This window comes from Stylophora pistillata, chromosome 8 (genome assembly GCF_964205215.1).
Source record: "Stylophora pistillata chromosome 8, jaStyPist1.2, whole genome shotgun sequence".
Classification (NCBI taxonomy): Eukaryota; Metazoa; Cnidaria; class Anthozoa; order Scleractinia; family Pocilloporidae; genus Stylophora; species Stylophora pistillata.
The window spans coordinates 31,360,720-31,382,393 of NC_142526.1; the positions used below are offsets into that span (position 1 = coordinate 31,360,720).

Below are 21,674 nucleotides of genomic sequence, written 5' to 3' on the forward strand. Positions count from 1 at the left end.
TTTATTTATCCTCAAGCTCAAGTTTTACAACCTTTTGTAATATATTCTCCCATGAAGGTCATCAAACAAAGGAATTGTTTTAAAACCTGCATTGAACATAAGAAAATTAAATTTTGGTTATATACTCAACTCACAGGGAGTTGCAGACAGTATGGGTTGTCACTAGGTGATTGATTTAATTTCCTTTTTGTTTAGTTACTTTTGAAGACAAGAGGAAAGATAACTTTGAAAAGGGCCGCCTGGAACTTGAAAGGAGACGCATGGAATTGCAAGAAAAAATGAAAAAAGAAAGAGATGAGAGAGAGAGGAAAGAGGCGCTGGAGGAGGAAAGGAGACAAAGAGCAAAACTTGAAGCTGAGCAGAAGAGACAAGCAGAGCTGGAGAAACAGCGACAGCAACAGCTAGAGATGGAGAGAGAGCAAGAAGCATTGAGGAAGAAAATGATTCAACAGAGACTTGTAAGATTCAAGCATGTTAATGTGCAATTATCCTTTGTAGTAAAGTTAGCTACATTGTAAGGGTATTGGTTAATGCATGCACATGCCGCTTATATGTTGCAATGCTAAAATTCTGGCATGAATGACCCTGAGTTTGAAAAAAATTGGTGAGGACATGATGGGTAGGTGGCAAGTGTGATGCAATTGGAATGGATAGGTCTGTAATGTAGCTTTGGATGAAGCACATGTTATACACTGATCAATCCAAGACATGAGATGTGATCTGTCATTTAACTCATTAACTGCTGTACCATGATTGACCACGACAGACATTTTCCTTATAGCATCAAAACTATATCAAGTGGTGAGAATGAAGAAAAATGTGAATTAAGGGACTATTGGTTGATCTAATACCTAACTCTCCAAACAAACATCATGAGAATTGTATGGCCCATATAGTGAAGAGAATTACTAGTAAGATCTAGGGAATGAAAGAATTCTCCATTTCAAAATCGAGTGGGGGAGTGGATCGAGTTCGCCGCGCAAGTTTGTCTGGGATCGTCACTCAGGACACAAATCTATATTAAACAAAGATTTGTGTCCCAAGTAACGACCTCAGTCAAACTTGCACAGCAAACTCGACCCACTGCCCCACTTGTTTTTGAAATGGAGAATTCAGCCTGATGATTAAACTGTCCATGCACCACTCAGAAACCTAAGTGTTGATCTTGGAATTTATGAAGGCTGTCCTTTGGAAAAAACCCATTGCTGAATCTTTTAAGTCTCATTACGATTAACCTGTACATTCTTTATACATGTTCAGTGTACTTCATTGAATTTAAGTGTGGTGAGTTTGGTATTGAATCTATATATTATTTAAATGCCAGTAGTTGTTAAATCCTACACTGTGGCTAATGACTTCTTTGATCATCAAGTATGTGTATGTACATGTGTGTGTGTGTGTGTGTGTACATGTGTGTGTGTGTACATGTGTGTGTGTGTACATGTATGTGTGTGTGTGTACATGTGTGTGTGTACATGTGTGTGTGTGTGTACATGTGTGTGTGTACATGTGTGTGTGTACATGTGTGTGTGTACATGTGTGTGTGTACATGTGTGTGTGTGTGTGTGTACATGTGTGTGTACATGTGTGTGTGTACATGTGTGTGTGTGTGTGTACATGTGTGTGTGTGCAGGTGCATTATGTGTCTTTGCAGATTACATTTACAATAAGATTTCATGTTGCTGTGCATCTGTACGTTAATAGATCACAGATTGTGTCAAAATTTGGTAACAACATTAGTGACACACTTGACTGCACCTCAAAGTGTAGGTGTCACTTAGCTTTTCATATAATACTTTTTTTTCTTATAGGCTGCCCAAATTGAAGCAGAGAGACAACGTCAATTAGAATGGGAAAAGAGAAAAAAAGAAGAACTATTAAATCAAAAAAATATGGAACAAGATATTGTCAATAATCTAAAATCACGGGTCCAGAAACTCAAAGAAGAATTGCTTAAAGTGGTAAGTATGTGTGCTTCCCTATCTTTTAGAAACAAGTGAGGATATTTTCTGTAGGCGTGGCTCTTTCCTGTATAGGTTTACGAAGGTGATCATAGAGGACAGGGTGTATTCACTTCAGTGTAGTTGAATACTGCAAGGTAATAACCATTCATCAATTTTTATTCTGTTTGCACAGAACCAGGCCAAAAATGAAGCACAAGAGACCTTAGAGAAAGAAAGGCAAACATGTATGCAGTGTCAGTCAGCCCTTAATCTTATAAATCAGAGCCAAGAAATGAAACTAGCAGAGATTAGCAGGGTTCAGTGTGATATCAAGGTATGTCTAAATGCTATTCTGAGGTCTTTTTGCCCTTTCTGTTAAGGTAGCTGTGTGTAGAACTTTTTTCTATACAAGAACATCAGTCTGTACAATGTATATTTTCACAGCAAGACAGTTTATCTGACAGTTGGACCTGTGGATTTAGCCTATGCTTTTAAGTGTGCTACTTTTGTTGATTACACAACTTCTTTCTGGGCAGTTTGCTGAGCAATGTAAATCCAAATTTCACCTAGTTGCTCTGAAGGAACAGACCATGTTCGTGCTAAAGAGTGCTTGATACATTTCTTGAAGCTTATGAGGAAGCTTGTTCCATACATTTGCTCCCATTTTTGTGTGATGACATATTTTCTTACATTGTTGTAATAAGATTTAAAGAGGACATTTGCTTGTAAGCTTAGCTTTCCTTATTTATGTTATTTTGTGGAAGAAGAAGTTGTTGTGGACATGTTACTATTGACCATTCCAACACAATATTAAATTTTTTGCTCATACAATGTAGGACTCCCAGCAAAGGATAGTTGTTATGAAGAAGGAGAGTGAACGACTCTCACAGGAAATCAACTCAATAGATTCTAACAAATTAGGTAAGTCTGGTGTGTCACAAGAGAAAAGAAGAAGTGAAACTTACATAATGTTGTATACAGCAATATTTTATGCTTTATATGTTTCAGTTTGGTCTCAGAATTTGCAGAAATGTTTCAACCAATGAGATGTAAAGTGGGTGCTTGAAACAGTTTAGATATATAAGCTTTGAGCTCTCTCTGGTTCATGGTGTGAATGTATAACCCTTGAACCTTGTAACATTTCCTTACTTCACTTCATGGCTTGCTTCCTTGAAGGTACAGTCAGTAAATAAAATGCAATTATTCAAATTTGAATTTAAAAACTTTTAGGAGACACTCATGGTAATGTAATGGCCAGTGTACAAGACTCAGGGGGAAACTTGAGAAGACTGCAAACATTACAGAACAACATGGAGAGGGTTCTTTCTGAGAAATTCAAGGAACTCGACACTGTTAATACACAGCTTAAGGTACTGTAAAGCAAGATGAAAAGTAAGATGCTAGTCTCTCTTTGATTTGAGGCTAAAGGTATAAGATGCATCATACTGTACCTTCTACTCTTTTATTGATCATGAGTCAGACTTACCTACATCATGCTCTGAAATAAATGCAATATTTTAGAAGGTGCAAACATGGCACCTGCTCACAGTAATTGTGCAATTGTGCTTAAAAATGTAAACTTGGACCACAGAATTCTCACGTCACTGGAAGGTGCGTTACTGTGTGCGAGTGTTTAGCTTGTACTTGTAATCGGTAACCTGCCTACCTTCTCATAGACAAACAATCATTTTTCAGGATCTAAACACAAGTACACAGCAATTGTCTGGACAAAATGCCAGGCTGCAAAACATATCAGAAGCTAAACAAAGAGAATACACCACTTGGAAACAACGTAAAGATGAAGAAGATAGACAGCGGAAAGAAATGGAATTGAAACGGAAACGGGAAGAAGAGGAGGCACGGAAACAGAGTGAAAGAGAGCTAGAGGGTGAGTAACTTGCAGTGCTAGCACTTTCTTTACGTGTCTCCTGGAAATGACTCGTTTGTTTGCTGTTACAGGTAGTCCTCTCTTTTTTATTTTAACCCTTAAACTCCAGAGATCTGGCCCGGGTTGTTTGAAGGATGGATAACACTATCCACTGGATATCTCTCTCTGTATCCAGTGGATAGCGCAGTATGTTTTGTTAACACTTATCCGCTGGATAGCGATTTATCCGTTGGATAGCTAGTGTTATCCACTTTTTGAACAACCGAGCCCTGATTGTTAACTCTCCACTCTAGCTGCTACGCATTAATTTTCCCTGAGAATAAGTTCTAAGGGTTTGATGTTAGATCAAAATAACAATGTCTATCTGATAAGTTTGAGTATTCTCATTACCTGCTTACTGGTTGATGTGTGGATATTATAGGGAGAAGTTACATGTTAATCACTTTTGGGAGTTAAAGGATTTATATCGGAAGGAAACAGTCCGCCTTTTTCATATCCTTAACACTGTTCTCTATACATTTACTATATGGTACAGACAACAGGGTTTATATGGGTCCTGGAAAACCTGGAAAGTCCTGGAAATTTGTTGTTAAAAAAGGGTACAAATCCTGTGACAAGGGGAGTTTTTTCTTTTTGCAAGCACGAGCTTCTTGAATAAGTGATCATTTCTTTTATTCTCATGACCTTTACATTTGATTTAATGGTGATACAGCAAGAAGAGATTAGAAGCAAGTCACTCTTCATTGCATAACCTGTATGCATTTCAGCACTGTCATTTCATGTGTTTTGTGTCAACTTTTAGCCATGAGACAAGAACAGGAAAAACAGAGGAAGGAACAAGAGATGCGCCGACGCCTCAATGAAGCAAGACAGGCTGAAGAAGCTAGACGCCAAGAGGAGTTAAAAAAACAGCAGCTTATCACGAAAGACCAGATACTAGTCCAACAACAACAGATGTTAGTGTCAAGTGCACCCCCAGTGATTAGGCACATCAGTAGTGAGTCAACCACCAGTAGTACCAGCAGCACTAGAAAAACATCAGCTGGTGATGTTAAGCAGAAGGTCCTTCAGATGCAACAAATAATAAAGGAACAATCAGCAGAAGTGAGACCAGCCCCTTCAAGTAAGTTATCTAAGATTTGACAGTGATGGAATGGATATGGTTCCATTCTTTTTACCGATCGATAGTGCTGAGCTCTTTTTGACCTTAATTCTTTTTAATTACAGATCTCTTTAAACCAATTTCTAAACCAATTTCAAAGAAGGAATACTACAAAGTTCTGTACGAATTTGAACCCAGAAATCCTGATGAGATGGCCCTTGAAGAAGGAGACATGGTCACGGTGAGTGTCCATATGTGTACAAGAGTTTTTACCTACCCCCACCCCTCTTAATTTGTGACGCTTGCGAGTAATAGCGAATGAGGTAATAGTAGTACTAGTAAGACTTTATTAAAAGTGTCAAGAGCCGTCTAGGTAGGGAAAAATCCCTTACTAATTTGGGGACACTAAAAAATAAAAAAGACTAGGAGCTATTTACAGTGGTATATATATTAAAACTAAGAGAAAATCTATAGTTAACTAGTTACGGGATTTGTAATAAAAATATATAAAATTCAAGAGGAGCAGAGGCTACAGCGTGTGCAGCCATCATCCAAGAGCTCACTTATACTGAGTTAGCGTATCTTGCCTTTGAACGACTTGAGGGTCTCGACCTCCCTTATACTCTTGGGTAATTTTGTCCATAGCCTGGGCCCTAGAAATGTAATAGAGTGTTTGCCATAAATGACAGTTTCATACCTGGGTATAGAGAAACACGTGCGAGCAAAATCAGACAACCGGACGCGACAAAAATGTCGAGTTTCCAGAGAGAGTTTTCTAGAGTTAATTGTGAGTTATAGGTCCTCTTAGTGAGTTATTGTGGGTATCATAAACAGGAAAATGAAGAATAATTTATTTCTTGGTAGGCGCAAATGAAGAAGAATCCGTGAGTTCTGTGTACCGTTCTGATGAACGGCTTATATGTGAAGGGTCCACAATTAAGTGGTTTTTTGACTTTAACAAAAATTTGTTGAAGGCCCTTGCACAAGAAGGGGTGTATATCACTTGTTGGTCCAATTTTCACTTTTTGTAAGCCATAAGTAATTTTTCCCTGACTTTCGACATGTTTCAACATGGTAAACAGACCACTGTATTAAATTTAGTGTCCACTTTTAGCCATACAGTGCCTGCACATATGCTGTACATATGCTGTACATACACAGAGTATGGCCTTGACTTTGAAACAAAAATGCCGCACAAAACTTTCATCTAAGTGCCAAACGAGCCACAAAAACTATGTGTAAGATTAAGTACCACCAATTTGAAATTAAGTTGTGAAAACATAACTGAAAACAAGATGGATACATGAGCTTACGTATAAATTTCACTACGAACTTTCCAGCTTCTGGTTGTTTTAGTTGCTTCCCGCAGGGGTCTTCTTTGGCCAATTTCTATAAAAGGTCTGTGTACACCTGTACATATGCGTAGCATGTTTCCGTTCAATCACAACACTTTTTATTTGTAATTAGTTGTTCGCCTAAGGTAGTACATTGATGTAAGGTACCTTTTCTTTTCCCAGATTGATCCCAGTGAAAGTAAGGCTCCGCCTGGTTGGCTTCTGGGTGAGTCAAATGGCAAGAAAGGCTTGTTCCCAGAAAATTATGCTGAAAAAATTACAGAGGAAGAAGCAAAATCAACGGCGAAATCTCAGAAAGAAACCGTCAGTGTTTCGCCTCCAGAGAGCTCTTCTACTGTAAAGTCTCTTGCAGCAGCTCTCAGTATGCAATTTGCCACAGGGGGCACAATCAGTCCAGCAGTTATGAACCAGAACTCTTCTGTAACAAACACAAATGTTGTCGCAGAGGTGAGAGAATACGAAATGAATACTTGACATGGTTCAGCTGTAAATGTTCTGATTGTGGTTTGGGTTTTATTTTCCTTTATCTTCTTCATCGTCGTACTGTGGAACGAACTAAATAAAAAATCAAGCTGGTGTGAAAAAAGTTTTAACCGTCTTGCTCCCAAGATCTCTTTAGTAATTTTTCTTACTATTACCATACATTTCTTATGATGTAAGTAACCCATAATCCCTAAATTGATATATTTTTAATCTCATCACTTGTCTGCTTGATTTTGTATTGCTGTTGTAAGGAGAAAGTCTGTCTTGGTCACTTACGGGAGTTTAAAGGTTATAAAAGGAAAACTTGAAGCAAAATGTAAAACGTTGAGTATCATAATTGAACATTGGTTAAATTAGTTTGGCCAATTTCTGGCGTACTAGCTGGATTTTTACAGAACGTGTTCAGCCATCTGCTCATGCATTATTCGGAGACGAAAGTGTTGATGTAGAAATTTATGAAGGGTTACTACATAGAAAGTCATATCTAATGAATCCTTTCAAAATACATATTGCCTCTCTCCAATTACCTACTAATACAAATTTTCTTGCAGACCCCAAAGACTGCTACCACTCAACAGTCTGCTGAAGGCTTCAGAGTGATGGCGTTGTATCCTTACAGAGCGAAGAAAGAAGACCATCTTACGTTCAATAAGAACGACGTGATTATCGTCAAGGAGCAGCAAGATATGTGGTGGTTTGGAGAACTCAACGGCAGTGTTGGATGGTTTCCTAAGTCTTATGTCAAGCTTCTCGGAGGAGTTAGTGGAGCCACAAAACCTGGCGAGTAAGTAGTGAAACTGAAACCTCGTAACTTGTGGCGCTTCAGCTCGGCTGGTATCGCTAGTGGCGCTGAAGGCAGTATTCAGGAGGCAATCGTCAAGCCTCTTATTAGCCTCAATTTGTCACCTTTATCGACCCGCTCTTATGGTCCTGCTCTTTGAGTTAACCCTATAAGTATAATCTATCAGTGTAAAGGCTCTTACTGATTCCTCTGTTTTGCTCTGTTTTGTTTTGTTTTCGAAAGGATAAACGGGGCACCGAAAGAACAGCCGAGTAAGACTCTAGAATCGAACCCTTCTCCTGAACCAAGTTCACCAACAACTCTGTTTGGTAAGTAACGAAAGATTCATCCAAACTTGGTCTTCGTTTGATTTTTCGAATCGCCCTCGATGATGTTCAATCGATCGGAACAACTTAGGGAAACTAGGCAAAATGATCAGTTGAATCGACTCGAAAATAAGGGCACTGGAGAAAGTTTGGGCTAAGATGCAGATTGGTGTGCAGTAGATTCTGTTACGTCAGTTCCTTGTGCGCGTTCCGTAGTATGCAGGACACATTTTATGTGGCCAGATAAGACCAGAAAAGGAATCCAAATAGATGTACATTGATCTTGTCAAATGGCAAATCATATTAAGCTCAAATTTGTGGTCCTTTGTTTCCAGTTGTCACGCAATATTTTTTTGGACCTTCTGAATGGTTTTCTATAGGTTTTATATATGGGTCGACAGGAAAAAATCATTTTTTTGGATAAAATGATGTTACACTTGTATCTATCTCTCACACGGTAGCAAGGAAAAGGTCTAACTTACAGAATTGCTTTTGTTTATTTCAGAGTGTGTAGCGCTGTATAATTACACAGGTGAAGCTGGTGACCTGAGCTTCTCTGAAGGTGATGTTATCAAGGTTTATGAAGATGAAGGCGAGTGGTGGAAAGGAAACTGCCAAGGGGAACAAGGGTTGTTTCCTGCTAACTATGTCAAGAAAAGGGAGACGGAGGTACATGTGAGAACTTGCGTTGAACATGTTTGGACGGGAGTCGGCTCGGTAGACTCGGTCGAGTTTGAACATGATGTCGAGTTAGTCAGACGGAGAAGCACGAATGAACGGGTGGGAGAAAATAAGCGGGGTCTGGGAAGGAGTGACGAGGAAGAGAGAAGTCTTTCCTTTCTTCGTTCCCTCGCCTTATTTCCCCTCGCCTTATCTCTCGCTCGTCCCGCTTTTTAACTCGTCACTGACATCTGACTGCGTTGAACAGGCAACGTCGCGTCTAACACGTGAAATTTCCCGGGGAAAAAATGTAGAAAAGATTTCAGTCCTCGTTGGTGAGAAAACGAATCTCGGAGTTTTAGCCATTTCATACCATTTATTTATTGGTGTGCCGAAAACATTGCTTATTTCTATGTGCGGGTAATTGTTTGATAGATTTTGTTGTATTTCTAGGGACCAAAAGCAGCTCCTCGCATGAAGCCAGGTAAGAACTAAAAAGCAAAAACAAAGGTTAAAAAAAAATTAAGTAATTTTTACTTTTGAATGTTTGAGCCCTTTTTCATTAATTGTCGGTAAACCCACAGCAGATTAATTACAGGGACCAATAAAAGGAAAGGAAAATATCACATGGAGCCAATGAGAACTCAAAGAACTGAGTAAGAAAAGCAAACCTCCTGAAGGGCGGGAAAAGTGTGTGACCTAGTCGTGATTGGTTTTGATTTTGACATCTGATTGGTTAGGAAGGTGGCGCACTTTTTCTCGACCAATCACATAGCGAAGTAAAGTACAATATTACCTTTAGCCTCTTTTTCAAGGCGAGTCCTGGTGCTCATCCTTTCATCTGAGAAGAATTTTTAATTCACATGAAAATTAAACTCATTTTCACTAGAATAGTTGAGCATCAGGCCTCGTTTTGAAAAAGAGGCCAAAGGTAATTCGGAAAATGGCCTATTCCGGTCTGTTTCTGTACTCGATTAAAAAAAATCGCCTTTGTGTGATTTGAAAATTAACCTTGAGATGTTTTGAAATTTCAGAAATTGCTACTGTGATTTCGGCTTACAACGCATTTTCAGCAGAACAGTTGTCTCTCTCACCCGGCCAGTTAATCTTGGTCAAGAAGAAACATCCTGATGGCTGGTGGGAAGGCGAATTACAGGTACAAGAATTATATTTACTCTTTGTGCCCTTCTATTTGTTGTTCATTTTATGTTGCGCGGTGGCTCAATGATCATTGCGCTCTATTTCAAATCTGAAACTTCAAGTCCAAGTCCCAGGGAAGTCATTGTGTTGTGTTCTTGGGCAACTTACTTGACTCATAGTTTCTTTCTTCACCTTGGAGTATTAATGGCTACTGGCCAACTGTTAGGCAAGCCACTCGAAATACTGGGGGGAGGGGGGGGGTTTAATCGGGCGGTAGACTAGGATCCTGTCCACAAGATAGTAGAGGGCGATACTCTTACTCGTCTCCACAGTCCGGTCTGTATTCTACGATCCTCTTTAAGACCTTTTTCTCTATTTTTACGGATTTCTTCCAGACAACTAAGTGTCCTTACATGTCCTTTTTTGTGCTTTCGTTTGTTTGTCTCTGTAGGCTCGTGGTAAGAAACGTCAAAGCGGCATGTTCCCGGCGAGTCATGTGAAAATTTTGGATAGAAAGACTTCGCCAGCAGCAAGCTCTCCAGTCACAGAAAGCGTAAGTGTCACCGAGTAACTCTTGTTCGCCTTGCTTTAATTTCTTTGGTAGCATCAGTGAGATACTTTGAAACTCAATTTTTTTTAATGATGCTGAGTTTCCTTTTCCATTCACATCACGGCACGAGTATAATTCAGTTTTTCGTCGCTTTTTTAAAAAAAAATTCGTGCAAGAAGGTAATTTGGTGTTATTTTACTGTCGATTTTCAGGTTTATAGCGTTCCTCCTGTGGCAAGAGGTGAGTTTCTAAAAGGGTTACTTGTTATAAATGCTTGGATTTGTATGTTTAGTCTAAGGTGTAATTGAGTTGACCTCGTCTCTTTCAAGCATCTTTCTCGTGATTTGTACAGCGTCGCCCATGTTCCTTTTTGATATATTCTTTACCTCTTGGATATTTTGTTTGCCTGAGCACCTTATTTCGTGGCTTTATTCTCTTTTCTGTTTAACGTTTATCTTTGATGCTTGAAGTGACTTGAATTAAAGTTACGTAGGGCTTTGGTAACAGATTTTCACCATTCGTGTGGTGTAAGATCTTCTGTAGGTTTGACAGAGATTTCTCCCTCAGCTTAGCCTTTCAGGGAGAGCCTGTGAAAGGCCCTTGGTTAGTAGAGATGAGCGAAAACGCGGGGCTGCAAAAAACAGGGGTGGTTAGGGAATAAAAAAAAAAAGTCAAAAGTCATTTCCTCGACAACCATAACCGCTGTTTGTCGCTCGCCCGCCCGCCCATTCGCTCGTCTCTACTGACTGCGAACTGGGAACATTCTCACCCTTTCCACTTGCGTCCTCTTATTTATTTGTTTTAATTTCCACAGTTAAACTAGAGCAGGTATTGGCCATGTTCCCTTACACGGCACAGAACTCTGACGAGCTCACCTTCTACAAAGGAAGCGTTATCAATGTAGTAAGTAAGGATGGAGAATGGTGGAAAGGAGAAATGAACGGACAGACGGGCATGTTTCCATCAAATTACGTTCAGCCTCTGAGCAACCTCAAAGTGGGAACGACTCAATGTAAGTAAACAAGTGAAGGTATTAGCTCTTAGAACTAATGGACATACAAACTCTAACTTTTCCGATCAAATTCAGTTCGTTATTCAGTTCGTTATTCAGTTCGTTATTAACCAGATTATGCAATAGATAGAGTTTTAAATGTAAGTGTCTCATCTTGGATGTTGCATTCAATACTCTCAACTAATTTACAAGGGAATTCATCGCGGTTAAAAGGGAGAATTACTCACCAGATCTTGGTGTGGGGGGGGGGGGGGGGGGGGAGGTTTAACTTAACCCGCCTCTTGTAAAATCGCTTGATTGTGCTGATTGTTAGTTGTGGGAGTTAGGTGTAAAGTGTAGTGATGTTGTGCCAAGGAGTTCACCTCCATGAAATGATACTTGCGTTAAAGCTACGTTTTCTGCCTCTCGTCGTTTATGATGTTGATCAAATATCATATTTCCTCGAGTAAGCATCCGGGCCCTTATTTCAAGTTTTATCTTAAAGGGGTGGGTATTAAGGTATTAACACCCCACTTTAACGGGTGGGTATTAAGTTACGCAGCAATAGGACAAAAAGAAAAAACAGATAACACACATACATGAACTCTGCAAGCTCGTGGAGATTGAAAGAGCTGGAACGGAAAAGAAACTATTCTCTGCTGGAAGGGCTACAGGAGTAGCTGTTTCTCCGCTTCAAAGAACCAACTGTGTATCGTAATTGGGCTCTTATCTATCAAGAAAGATGTTGATCATTGACCAATGAGTGCAGGACTCATTGGTCAATGAGATATGGTTCTTACGTGAAGATTCGCACCCAAGCTAGGTCCGATGTTGCGGTCGGATACTCCGATGGTAGTTGTCGGATGCTCTGTTGTTCTGTTCCGATGTTCCGATGTTTTGGTCGGATAATACTAACTAGTTGCAGAGAAGTTGTTAGCGAGGCTTGCGCTACTAAACTTTTACTCTGTCTAGCCTATAACTGTCTTGTTATTGTTGTATTTTCCTCTGTAGGAATGAGGGCACGAGGACGACAGAAATGCTTTGGGATTTATCTTCCCTTAAATTGCCCATCTCAATGATCTCAAAACATTGAATATAGCCTCTACATTTATCATTTTGTTTGTTTGTTTGTTTGTTTGTTTTTTTTTTTAAGTATATCGCTAGAAGAATTTATCCAGGCCCGTTCGGTAGATCGAGATTTAAAACAATTATAAACAAAAAAAACTTAGGGATAATTTGAAAGTGAAAACGAATGCACTGAAAAGCTGACTCGTCGTAGCTACGGAAAATTTATTCAATGTGTTAAATCCGTTGGTATATTTTGTTAAGTAAAGCATGTATCTCTAGATGTAAAATTAAAACGGTTTTTGCCGGGAACGTTATTTTTTAACCAAACAGAGAGTAAGTCAGACGAATTAGGTATGTTATCGGATCATAACAGTAGCTAGTTAGGGAATGTTTTTTTCAATTGGCTGGTCAAGATAGGCGGTTTACCCAACTCCAGTAGTTTGATTATAAAGTCGTGCCTTCTATATGTCGTCAAGGTAATAGATAGGCGGTTTACCCAGCTCCAGTAGTTTGATTATAAAGTCGTGCCTTCGATATGTCGTCAAGGTAATTTGGTTTTACTAGCTGAGTCGAAAATGGAAATTGTCCACCGTAAAGAGTTTTAAGGTTACTCTTCGCTACATTTGATACAGTTTCTTTTGCGGAACGAGACATTTTAGGTAGAACTATGGCGCATTGTAATGACTGCTGGATGGATAATAAAAAAAATCAATATTTAGTTTGTCGCTGTTTGTGTCGTATTCTACACAATTTCTCTCTTCCCAAAGCATTTTTGTCCACCTCTACCTCGACTGTTGGAAAGGATCCCGTGGTACCAATCAGTGATTCTTACACAGAGCGTTGCTATGAAATGAAGGAGGACGCGTGATCTTTAGGAGCACGTATGATCAAATTACGGGACGAGCCGTCCAAGCGAAAACTAAATAACCCCTTCAATAGCTGAAGGATCCTTTTTAACACTTACCCCACCCCCTCTACTCCTTTTTCTTTATCCATACACCCTTACTTGACTGAACTCTAAGTTCTTTCCTGTTTGGAGATTTGCCCTAAAGCTAGCAGAAAAGCCTTAACAGTTCACTGCGTTAAGTGTTTCGAGGACTTTACTTCTCGACCTTCCTAGAGCTAAATAAAAACAATGATAAATACATTTAGGACTGACTAAATTTCCTCTTATCGAGGAACGGGGCGAACTGTTGCAAAGTGGACTGGAGAAGGTTTACGATGTATGAAACAAAACTTGTGAGGTGAAAAAAAATGATTTAAAAGGACCGCGTAGGAATGTGTGTCGAGTATCATTGACATCGTCACTGAGCAGTTTCGAAAAGGAAGACTGGAGTAGCTCTCTTTCTGCGTGGAAGATTCCTTTTCCATGTCACTGGAATATCCAACTAAGACATTTGAATGTCATCTTGTCAGAAGTCATAAAGCATGTGTAGAAGGCGCTATGAACGTTCCTTTAGTCTAGATACAACTCATCCGTGCGGCTATCTAATTTTAAAAGTAACAACCGAAATTATTTCTCCAATTGGTCAAGTACAACCCAGCTTGCGGTTTTCAAAGAAACTATTTCCTGTTGTATTTCTGCTATCGCAAAGTTTTCACTCGAAGACGTTTTATTTATAGTTACACAACGTAATTTGATCGGTTTGGTTTAATGTTTTACCTGAGGGAAATATGCCAAGTCTGTGGTATGTTATCAATATTAAGTGTCAAGAAAAGGTGGATGATGCAACAGTAACTGGTTCTTGCATTCAAATGTGTTTCAAAACAGAAAGATTTTAGTGGGCAGCAGGTTATTAGAATACTCGAAAAAGGCTCTAAAAGAGGAAGGATTTTCATATCTGCTGAAATTCGATAATTAACCTCTTCTCGTTAAAGCAGGCGAAATTATTCTTGTTTGTAATTGATTTGATTGATGTATAATGCAAATTTCGCTTTCTGGCTGATGTTGGATATTAACACGTGGAAATTATGACTCAATCCTATTTTTAGCCAATTAAAGGATATCTCTCGAAAATAATCCGCATTTCCGTCGAAGCTAGCTCTTAGTGTAAGTGTTTTCTTGCCGTTTTCAGAGCTGAAAAGCCGCTCAGATCGAATAGTCGTTCATTTCAGTGTTCGGTATAACCATTATTTAGCGTGATGGGTTTCAATACGCGTGGGGAATCACCACTTCAGACCCGTGTGGCGAAAGCTTGTCGTAAAAGCTTGCAAAACCTGAAAAACCAGTTTCGTCCCAAGAGAAAGGTTGTCGTCATGAAAGAAGGACTCAATCGAAACAATCAAAATATTTCACATGGTACGTAACAGTTATTTCAGAAAACATTCTCTTAACCCGTGGGCTTCTGAAATGTTTTTTTTTTCAAAGCGAGTTACTGAAGTTGATGCGTTCACTGATGGCAATTGCTTAAGAAACGATATTTCAAACGATGTATAACTGAAATTGATATTTTGTGCAGTTTTGTTCAGTCCGACTTCTACTGGACAAGAAATTAATACAGTTTTTGTTTGTATCTCATAATTTGAATCAAGTAGTATTTCTCCTTTGTTTTCATTATTGATTTTTAACTGAACCCATATTTAAAATTTTTGCGATGTTTTGACGTTAGGAAGTTTGAGTGGAGCACTTGTTACTAAGTTTCACTTGTCATACGAGGGAAACCTCGAAGAAACAATATTCGTCAATCTTATTTTTATTTCATTTTTTTCGCGACTCTTGGTTTTGTGCCTCTTTCAAAAAATTAGCCTAAAATTTTTAAGTGTGTCATTGCAATCCTTGGTAATCTGCTCTTTACCTTATTTTCTTGACCTTTTTTTTTTTCTTTATTTGACCGATTACTCAAACATTTAGCATTTCACTTTCTTTCACGACCAATATTTTGTGGTTTCGTTTCAGTTTAACTAAGGTAGTTTTGCATTCTAAGCGCGTAAGTTGTTTCAGTTCGTCATTTCTTGTACGGGCAATCTTCTCGCCTTCCTCAACAATCCTTTTTCCTTCCTCAACAATCCTTTTTCCTTCCTCAACAATCCTTTTTCCTTCTAGGCCCTTTGTGAGTAGTTCACTCTTTCTCCCTTTCATACTGAGCCAAATTTTTTTTTACTTCCCTCAAGCTGAGGTCAGTTTTCCTTTTGTCAATACTGAGTCCACTTTTAGATTATTGCACGTGACCAGTTAGGTGCTTTAAGGAATATGATTCAGCAAGGAAGTTGGCTCAATCGATCCAAATCTCGAAGATATCTGTGATCTGAAAAATTGACCGCGGCGGTCAAACTAACCGCCTCCCGGTTAGCTCAATGGATAGAGCGCTGGACTGTTGTGCGGGAGGTCGAGGGTTCGAGCCCCGGCCGGACCAACACTCAGGGTCTTAAAATAATTGAGAAGAATTTGCTGCCTTTCTATAACATCAAGAAATGGTTAGATATTCTAGTCTTCTCGGATAGGGACGAATAAATGGAGGTCCCGTCTCCTGCAGTGTTGGGGTAGGAGACGTTAATTTCCCACACACGAGATTACTGTGTGATGGATGTCCTCCCCTGGGGTGGAATGGGTGGGTTTATTGGGCCCGCAGTAATCGGCGCAAGCTGTTGCGGTGTCCCTGCAGGTTGGCGAAGCTAAATGAAATAAAATAAGATAAAATAAAATAACCTATATGTCTACTTCCTGAACACAACCGTACCTAATCTACGTGGAAAAAAGAACGTAACGAATGCTTGCTGCAAGATGTAGAAAAAATGTCGTCCCCAGAGTTGCAATAACTACAACAAAAATATTTATTTATTTATTTATTTTTTTTTTCACTCTTAAAATAAGAGTTACAGCTAGTCTAGCCCGCAGATAGCTGACGCTAGTGTAGGCGGGCTAGTGCACAAAATTTGATAAGAAATTCCAAAATTACGGATCACAATGCTGTGGTCGGAGTCCGTTAGTTACTGTATACTTAAAATGTTCTTTTATGCCAGCCTATTAGATGGTGAGAAAGATTGATAAAATTCAGTGAAATGTTGACACGCGTGCACACCCTTTGGAATGAATAATAATAAGTTTTAGTAGATAAATTTTTCCTTGCGTTTGTTCCTCTGTGATTTCCCATTTCTCGTAACTGTGAGTCTTGTGTCCGTCGTAAAACTGAAAAGAAAATTTGGAATTTTATCTATGTTTCTTACCAAAGGAAGACAGTGCTGAATTATCTGTGCAAAAGTTTCACTCAGAATGCGTTCTTAGATATTTCAGTTTTCTCTTCAGGGACTGGATCCTTCGATGAAAAAGTATTAGCGACAATGTCATCAACAGAACGACAGAGACAGGTGCGGGTTGCCAAATTCCAACTTTAAATAACTTCGTGTAAGAATCGAACGTTAGAACCACAGCAGTGCTGTTTCATATTCACTTCCCTTCAGTCCATTTGGCTCATTGACAACTTTGTCTTTGTATTTTTTTATCAATAGGCTTATGGTTTTTGTCACAGGAGCAGTCATAATGTAAAGCTTGTAACGGAAACATATGACTTTTATTGATATGCCTTTATACCTCCTGCCTTTTTAGACGAGTGGTTTAGTGACGTATGATACTGAGGGTTATGGCCTGACCCACCCCTCCCCCCTTCCCTTTCAGATTGTTTCCAAGGAGTACGTCTTGATATTCTGGCGGTAACACTCTCCACATGTCACTCAATGCTTGCTGTCGTGTTGTTTCATTCGTAATTGTCTCTCCTCTACAGAATGTTATATATGAATTGATGAATACAGAGCAAAGCTATATGGATGATCTGAGTGCGACTTGGGAGGTAAGTGCCTGACGGAATTGATAAAGTGACGAGTTTTGAAGTTAAAATTTTTCTTTTAGTTGTAGTTAAAGTTTTGAAGTTAATACCTTCAAAATTTGAAGGTATTGCACTGATTAATTCAGAGAGAGGTCTTAGTTTTTTTTGTTTTTTTTGTTTTTTTTTCGGCGATGAAGAGTTAAGGCAGAATAGTTTTTTGCAGTGGCCTTGCATTCTATTCGAGTTTAGTTTCTCTACTTTTCATAAAGTTGGATTTTTCCTTGGCACTCTCCTTTTAGCTCAGCTGCGCCCCCATCATAAGCAGCCGGTCACCATTTCGGGCGTTAGCGTTGTTACTTCCATACGATATATACAGGGTTCCTCAGGAAAAAGTTTTAAAGAACGGTCATTCATATTAATAGCTGGAGGACACTGAAGAAAGTTAAAACTATTGGTCTTTATTTTGTAAAGGTGTTCTACAATCCTCTTGCTGCGTCTGGTCTGTTGACAGAGCAAGAACTCGGTACTGTGTTTATCAACTGGAAAGAGCTCATCTGGTGTAACGTGAATCTGCTCAAGTGAGTTGTTACCTAGTGCTTTACCTAGCGGTTCTAATCACTCAATTTAGTTTTCCTTCATTCTTGACTTTGAGAACTCACGCTACGATTACAACCAAATCAGACTTAAATAAACACCTAGAACTGTATAATTGTATTTTTGACGTTCGGATACAATGCAAGGCTTAGCTTGTTCACTAAGTTGTGCACTGTTTTGATCCGCAGGGCATTTCTCATTCGAAAGAAGATGAGCAACAACGTGGCAATTACATCGATTGGCGACATTTTGTGTGAAATGGTGAGATATCTTTAAAACTGAACTTACTGCCATTTGGTATGTTACATGATTTGATAGGGCAACATACCGAGAATTCAGAATTTGTTAGATACCGAATCTTCCTCAGGGACTCGAAGTTTTGCTTCTCCTTTGGTTTTGACACAAGATAAACATGGTAAATAAATCAGAGACACTCAATTAAGAGAAACTGGAGTTATTATACAAGCGATTTCGAGAGCTTGGGAAGAATGAAGTAGAACATTCTCCCTTTAAAGTTTATTCTTTTAATTCCCAACATTTTCTTTTTATGTCATTCTTTTAGTTGCCCCGCCTCACCCCATATGTCAGGTTCTGTAGCTGTCAGCTCAAAGCTTGCCAGTTGTTACAAACCAAGATCGAGACTAATCCGGAGTTTAAGCAGCTAGAGAAGGTAAAAATTTTGTGTGAGATCAAGTAAGGTCCTCAAGGTGATATGTGTGTTTCTTCTCATCTCTTTTCTGTTTGGCGATGCAGCATATTGTAAGGATATATTATTTTGATATTGGTCATTTCTGGAAGGGAAAGGGTTAAAGTACTCGAAAACTGGAACAAGCATCAGATTTCACGTTACTGTGATCTTAAAGCGTAAAATTCCGTTTATCTTGTCTCCATCGTTGTGTCAACACCCCTGAGGTTGTTGAAAATATATCAATTGCTGGATAGAACGGCTTAATATCCCTTTGCACCCTAACATCAGTCTGCATATTCGCCATACTGTTCTCTATACATTTCCTGAGGTGCTGACAAGGAGAATTTGTTTACCATTCAAGAGCTTCTTTGCTTGGTGATCATTTCCTTTATTCTTGTGACCTTGATGTATGGTTGAGGGGTGATATTTCAGGAGAAATTAGATGTTAGTCATTGTTTGGGATTGAAGGGTTAAAGAGAGGATGAAGACCACCTCCGCATGCTCCATTTGTATTGATTTGACAATGGAAATTTAATGTTCGACAGAGAAAAGTTAGGGCTTCCATTTAATTTGTCTCCCTTGGTTTGTCTCCAGAGCTGTATCGCTGATCCCAGAGCTAAAGGTCTTCCTTTGAGTAGCTATCTTTTGAAGCCTTTGCAGAGAATTTGTAAATACCCTCTTCTTATCCGAGAGGTAGGTATTTTTCTCTTTACTGGTCGAGACTAGTTAAAAGTTCCTTTTTCTGCAGTATTTTCATGGGTTCATCCGTCTACTTTGTGTTATTGCTTTATTATCGATGGAGTCGAAGATGGCGGCTACAAGGCCAGCAATGCGACTTATTGTGTTTTGTCTGTCTCTGGATATGCCGTACAATCGTTTCTTTTCTTTCTTTGCAGATCTTAAAATTTACTCCCGAAAATCATTTCGACAGAGGCAACTTAGAAACCGCGCTTGAAAAAGCCGAAGAGCTCTGTCAACAGGTGAGAAATCCCTGCTGCTTGACAGGGACTTTCCCAATCCTTTTCCTCCTTCTCTCCCATTTCCTCTTTTTCTCCATGCTCTCCCCTTGTTTCTCTTAATGTGCACCATTTAGTTCATACCATTTCTAGCTACAGGTTTTCCTCTGTTGTTGAGTTTTTGCGCGTTTGCTGCACAGGTCAATGAAGGTGTTCGCTCTCAAGAAAACACAGACCGCCTTGAGTGGCTTCAAGCACACGTCAACCTTGAAAGTATCGGAGAGGTATGTGAACTGTTGTCGTCAAGGTTTGGTAAAGTTAGTGATTTGCTCTACAAAGTGGCATGTTTGATGATTCTTTTTATTTTTCTTGTTTCTTGGTAGCGTTTGTTTTTTAATTCCACTACAAACTGCCTCGGACCAAGAAAACTGTTGCATTCTGGAACACTATGGAAGGTACATTCTTTTCCTTTCTTTTTTTGTTTTTGTTTTGGTTTTTTTTTCTTTTTTGTTATCTGTCCTATTCTTCTACCGAGTCCACCCTTTAAGGATCTACGATCCCCTTGCCTTATTCAGTGGCTGGTCGATTTAGCCGCCCTGTCTTCAAAATTGCTCTTTGCACTTTTCTTCACCGCCATGTTTCTCTATCCAGACAAGAATACAACTGCTTCGAATCATAACTAAAGTTTGGGTGTAATGAACAAGAACACCACTGATTAAGGATCGGCGTTACACTCACATGTATGTGTGACACTTGATAGTCGTGAAACTTTAAAAGAAAACAGTGTTCCCTGTGGTTCTATTTTAGAATTTTACTTCCTAAAGCCAACCACAGGCATCTAAGCAATAAATTTGCGGTGAATTGAAACTTCACCTTTGTTATTTCAGGTTAAGAGTGGAAAAGAACTCAAGGCTTTCCTCTTCAATGATTTCCTTATGTTAACGCGACCGCGAAGCTCCATTGCAGGAAGTTTGTCCAAGAGGATTGGATTTGAATCCAATGAACAAGATGCGATATATGACATTTACAGAAAGGTGGGTCTCAGTACGATTACCTCTTCCTTTTTTTCCTCATTTCGTTCTCTTAACTGTGGCTGAGTTGGCTGTCAACTTCCATTAGAATTTGTGATGAGGGTCACGTATTCTTGCCATTTTGTTTCAGCCTATCATGCTGAATGAGGTCATCGTCAAGAGAAATCAAGAAGTGAATAGTACGTAACGATTATTTTGCTCTTTATGCTATTGTGAACCAAAAAAAAATTAAATAAATGAAATTTTTTTTAATGTGTAATCATTCACGACGGCTATCGCCTTACGTCGTTGCTAGAACTTAATTAATTATACATCTGGCTAGAATTCCGGGTTAAGGCGTGTCAGAAAACTCCCAATAGAATTGCTAAGGTTGATGTCATCTTTTTCTCCTTAACTTTCAGCTGAAGAGTCTGTCTTTCACATATCACACATTGATCAGACGTATTCCTTCCGAGCTGAGTCTAAATCCGAAAGGTAACTCTCACGCAAGACTGAGCCATAAGATATGGTTATTTTTATTCGTGTTCAGCGGACTATTGTTCGGCCGTTCTTATCAATTGTGGAAAAAAGACGGCCTAAAGATAAGTGCTCAGAACTTAGGTTTGACAAGGCTGGGTTCGAGCTTTCGCCAGGGTATTATGTTGTTTTGTTCTAGGGTAAGCCACAATTTCACATTGTCCCTCATAACCTTGGTTACAAATGAGTTGCCACGAACTGTCTGGGAAACTTCACGAACTGTCTGGGAAACTTCACGAACTGTCTGGGGTGTTACCTGTAATGTTACATTTGTAACTGTCTTGCTGACTACCTTTCATTCGCAGAAATCGCTGGATGGATCTAATGGAGAAAGCTTCTACGACGTACATTGAAACAGAACGTGAGTTGCGACAGAAAACGCATAGAGGTTAGTATAATGGTGCCACCTTCCCTTGACCCTTTGTTTTGAGGGAGGGGAGGGGAGGAGAGGAGGTTGTACAGAAGTTACAAACCGTAAATGAGATGGTTGTTTAGTGGTTGGTTGCCTTAATTATTTGTCAGTCCTTTTGCCTTGCGAAAAACAGGATGGCCAAACGGTGACTGCTCCGGATTTTCGATAGAGTGATTCGGGTCAACCGTCTGGGGTAGTTAACCACTGTTGAGCGAGATTGACCCGCTTCCTGTTCAGGAAGAAACGAGGAGGGGAGTGGGAGTGACGACTGGGTGGGTACGGAGTAGTAGTATTCTTATTCGTATAATTTTCTTATTTTTTTTTCTTTCTCGTTTCCTGTCTTCAGCGCGATCGTTTCGGACAAGCGGAATTGGAAAAGTCACGGTGACCATGGTCCAAGGAGTTGACTTAATAGCTTCTGATCCCAACG

General features: G+C 39.4%; 1 protein-coding gene across 1 annotated transcript in view; it reads left to right on the forward strand.

The window, feature by feature from the left end:
* Positions 1-21,674, forward strand: part of LOC111341697 (intersectin-1) — a 32,556-nt gene that overhangs the window by 4,196 nt on the left and 6,686 nt on the right. Inside the window, exons 7-37 of the mRNA XM_022948680.2 lie at positions 196-458; positions 1,812-1,961; positions 2,137-2,277; positions 2,780-2,864; positions 3,174-3,313; positions 3,639-3,831; positions 4,634-4,954; positions 5,059-5,174; positions 6,451-6,735; positions 7,323-7,555; positions 7,796-7,881; positions 8,384-8,547; positions 8,992-9,022; positions 9,573-9,694; positions 10,130-10,231; positions 10,441-10,468; positions 11,043-11,240; positions 16,531-16,592; positions 17,006-17,071; positions 17,519-17,625; positions 17,830-17,902; positions 18,204-18,311; positions 18,924-19,022; positions 19,226-19,309; positions 19,486-19,569; positions 19,669-19,740; positions 20,173-20,319; positions 20,447-20,495; positions 20,718-20,790; positions 21,138-21,220; positions 21,591-21,674. Of these exons, the coding sequence (XP_022804415.2) occupies positions 196-458; positions 1,812-1,961; positions 2,137-2,277; positions 2,780-2,864; positions 3,174-3,313; positions 3,639-3,831; positions 4,634-4,954; positions 5,059-5,174; positions 6,451-6,735; positions 7,323-7,555; positions 7,796-7,881; positions 8,384-8,547; positions 8,992-9,022; positions 9,573-9,694; positions 10,130-10,231; positions 10,441-10,468; positions 11,043-11,240; positions 16,531-16,592; positions 17,006-17,071; positions 17,519-17,625; positions 17,830-17,902; positions 18,204-18,311; positions 18,924-19,022; positions 19,226-19,309; positions 19,486-19,569; positions 19,669-19,740; positions 20,173-20,319; positions 20,447-20,495; positions 20,718-20,790; positions 21,138-21,220; positions 21,591-21,674 (3,849 nt within the window). The remainder of the gene's footprint in view (positions 1-195; positions 459-1,811; positions 1,962-2,136; positions 2,278-2,779; positions 2,865-3,173; positions 3,314-3,638; positions 3,832-4,633; positions 4,955-5,058; positions 5,175-6,450; positions 6,736-7,322; positions 7,556-7,795; positions 7,882-8,383; positions 8,548-8,991; positions 9,023-9,572; positions 9,695-10,129; positions 10,232-10,440; positions 10,469-11,042; positions 11,241-16,530; positions 16,593-17,005; positions 17,072-17,518; positions 17,626-17,829; positions 17,903-18,203; positions 18,312-18,923; positions 19,023-19,225; positions 19,310-19,485; positions 19,570-19,668; positions 19,741-20,172; positions 20,320-20,446; positions 20,496-20,717; positions 20,791-21,137; positions 21,221-21,590) is intronic.